Raw genomic sequence first — 3,406 nt, 5'->3', positions numbered from 1 at the left:
GACACGTTTTATGATAAGGTGCATTCGACCTTGTTCATCTCTTCATCGCACGACAGTACTCCACAATCTCTTTGAGCTTAATTATCTCGGTCCCTATAAAAGGTATCAAAAAATATTTTGATACGTTGGAAACTGTGTTTTCTGGATTACGAGACGCTTGATCCTTGGCAGCGTCACCAATAAGTCGTTCAGTTTCATTGAATGCCAAATAGGATGGTGTGATTCGGTTTCCTTCGAGATTTGCAATGATTTCGATCTGAAAACCAAGGGAATTGAAGATGAGACCCTCAAGACACACCTTTCCATTCTGATAAACCCCAACACATGAGTCATTTGAGCTTGTTGCAGGAGACGTTGGTGTTGGCAGAGCACGGTCGATCATGCAGACGGTTGGAGAGAGTCAGAGGAAGAAGAGTGAGCCGGCAACAGTGAAGAAGAAGAAAACTCCAGGTGAGGAGAGAGAAATTGAGTTTTGGAGAGAGCGAGGTACAGAATTATTGAAGAGAAGCATAGTGGAAATTGAGCCAGAATTTGATTTATTTTTGTACACTGATGCTTCGGCGCGAGGAATAGGAGCGGTGCTTAAGAATGATATAGATGATGTTTTGTGGAAAATGTCGGAATTAGGCGATAGCGACTTTGAAGGACAGTCTAGCGCTTGGAGAGAAGTGACGGCAGTGAAGAGAGCGGCAGAGGAGCTAGTTGGGAAGGTTAATGGAAATATACAAGTACTTGTGGACAGTCAGGCCGCTGTGAGTGTGTTGAGAAGAGGTTCTATGAAGCCAGAGTTGCATAAGTTAGCTGAAAAAGTGTGGGAAGACTTGAGTAGCGTAGGAGAAACCCAATTTTTGTGGATTCCAAGAGAACAGAACGTGGACGCGGACGAAGCGAGCAGAAATTTTTTTTTTGATGACTGGGGAGTGGCAGGCAGAGTTTTCAGACAGGCGCAGAGATTGTGGGAGAGATAAAAGTTGATTGGTTCGCTGATGCGAATAACAGAAAGACAGAGGTATATTTTTCTAGATATCCCGAGTTCGGAACGTCTGGCGTCAACGTCTTCGACCACATCGAGAGGGCAGAGAGGATGGGGTGTGCTTTGTGGGTGCCACCTCCAGTGCTGATACCGCACTTGTTGAAAATGGGTAGAAAAAGAAGGCTGAGGGGCGTTTTAGTAGCTCCATTGTGGCGGAGTCACGCGTCATATCAGGCCCTTGTTGATCATTCGGGAAGATTCATTAGAGCTATTAAAGATTACATTATTTATGAGAAGAATGACAACATTTTTATTCCGGGTGAAGCCTCCAAACATTGTGAAGCCATAAATTCTAAATACTGTAGATCTGAGTTCATTTTAGCGCTAGTTGACTTCTCTCGATAGGCCCCAGGCTTTGTACATTTTTCTACCTTATTAACCACGTTAAACCTAAATTTAATAAACATGTCACATAAAATTCCTTTTTCGTAGTGATGAAACAGAAAAACATATTCTCTTGTAACGTAGAGGAAAGAGAATATTATGTTTTTCGTTGAAGATCGGAGAAAAAGGATGCGCGAGATTAAAGGCGCACACACTTTCCAGGCGCCGCGGGTCTCGAAGCGATCATGCCCGAACGGGCATGAAACTCGAATTTCGAAATCATTCTACGTGTTTTAACGAGTCACCCAGCCCACCCACCCGGGGAAAAGAGAAAAAGAGAAAAAGAGAGAAATGAGAGGGAAAAGAGATTAACTATTATTTTCAGAAGGAGCCAAAAGACAGTTCGTCGAAGAACTCGAGCAGAAGGCAGGTGAAGAGTTCGGACACCACATCGAGAGACTCAAGATGATCCCCTTTGAAGCCAAAGCTACGTCCACAGCTGCCGCTTACAAGGCAGAGAACGACAAGAGAAATTCGTGGATTTCTCAGAAGAAGCTTCCAATGGATGAGTCGTCGTTTTTGTTTTACTTGTTGGACAGAGCTAAGCAAATCGGGAGTAGTGCTTTGGCGAAGATCTCGGCTGCCTATCAAACAGCAAATGAAGGCATTTCAGCCATCGGAGCGTCTTTTGTGTCAGACATCATTAAGTCAAAGAGAAGAGAGGAAAGCCTGCTGGAGAAAGAAGTAGTGAAGGTGACTATGGAGGATGTGCAGAAGATCACAATGTTGGCAATGAAAGAAGAGAGGAGAGGGATCGAGACGCGTTGCTGGCAATTCTATCGTTCAATGTCATGCTAAGAGCATCGGAAGCAGCTGAGATCAAGTGGGCAGGAGTAACACAGAAAGGCGGGATGATTGAGGTGCATGAAGGCAAAGAATGATCAGTTGAGACTAGATCGTCGTTCTTCAACTTTGAGACAAGATCGTCGTTCTTCAACTACGAGCCAGGCAGTGATGCGGACATCTTGATGTGCCGATGGAGACTCCGGACCAAAGGAAAGTGTCCATACGTTTTTTCGCATCTGGACGGCTCGAAGAAGCTCTCGAAACAAGCCATTTCGACGCTCTCGACGAAGATGCTGGCAGCGATCGGGAAGCCGGGAGCGACTCATCACTGCTTCAGAAGAGGAGGAGCCAACAACATGAGGAGAATCGGGCATTCAATGGAGGAAATTCAATGCAGAGGAAGATGGAGATCGGCGGCAGGACTTCAGCGGTATCTCACTGATGTTCCAATAGCTCAAGGATGTCTACAGTCTCAGGCAGAATCAGATGACGAAGAGAAATAATCTTGTAATATTTATAGCTTTTCTAGTTGTTTTGTTTGTGTTACTAACTTCTCATATCAGGTTCTATATCTCAAATTCTCTCTTGATCTCTAAATATTCTTTATTTCGATCTCCCGTTTTCTCCCCGAATTCCATTATCATGTAATATTATTGCTTGATTCCTTCCCGAGTGTGTGTGAGTTGCCACACTCGGTTGTATGTGTCTGTATCCTTTATACGACCTTATTATTACCACGTTAAACCTAAATTTGATAAACATGTGACATAAAATTCCTTTTTCGTAGTGATGAAACAGAAAAACATATTCTCTTGTAACGTAGAGGAAAGAGAACCAATTTTCATTGAACTGATAAGAAACCATTTCGAATCCTCAATGAGCAATTAAAATGGCTCATTCATTTGTAATGATTTCCGTCGAAAACTCTCTACACACAGAGTATGTCCAATCAGATCGTAATGTGACACGTGACACGTTTTAGGATAAGGTGCATTCGACCTTGTTCATCTCTTCATCGCACGACAGTACTCCACAATCTCTTTGAGCTTAATTATCTCGGTCCCTATAAAAGGTATCAAAAATTTGTTCACTAGTAAAACATTTATCATAAAATAAACAACAGTTTATCAGTTGACAGATTTTTGATATCTCTTACAGGAAGCGAGATAATTAAGTTCAAAAGTATATGACCAGGTTGAGCCA

The 3,406-nt window shown here is 42.9% G+C and overlaps 1 protein-coding gene across 1 annotated transcript in view; it reads left to right on the top strand.

Moving 5' to 3' along the window:
• Positions 1–2,208: 2,208 nt before the first annotated feature.
• The window catches only part of CBG19481, a gene marked incomplete at both ends in the record, with an annotated part of 6,166 nt that continues 4,968 nt past the window's right edge, over positions 2,209–3,406 (top strand). The window contains 2 exons of the mRNA XM_045236717.1: positions 2,209–2,240; positions 2,607–2,655. Of these exons, the coding sequence (XP_045096788.1) occupies positions 2,209–2,240; positions 2,607–2,655 (81 nt within the window). The remainder of the gene's footprint in view (positions 2,241–2,606; positions 2,656–3,406) is intronic.

Source organism: Caenorhabditis briggsae, assembly GCF_000004555.2.
Source record: "Caenorhabditis briggsae complete genome, chrI, whole genome shotgun sequence".
In the NCBI taxonomy this organism is placed as follows: domain Eukaryota; kingdom Metazoa; phylum Nematoda; class Chromadorea; order Rhabditida; family Rhabditidae; genus Caenorhabditis; species Caenorhabditis briggsae.
The sequence above is the reverse complement of the archived record's forward strand: the minus strand, read 5'-3'. Positions and strand labels throughout refer to the sequence as shown.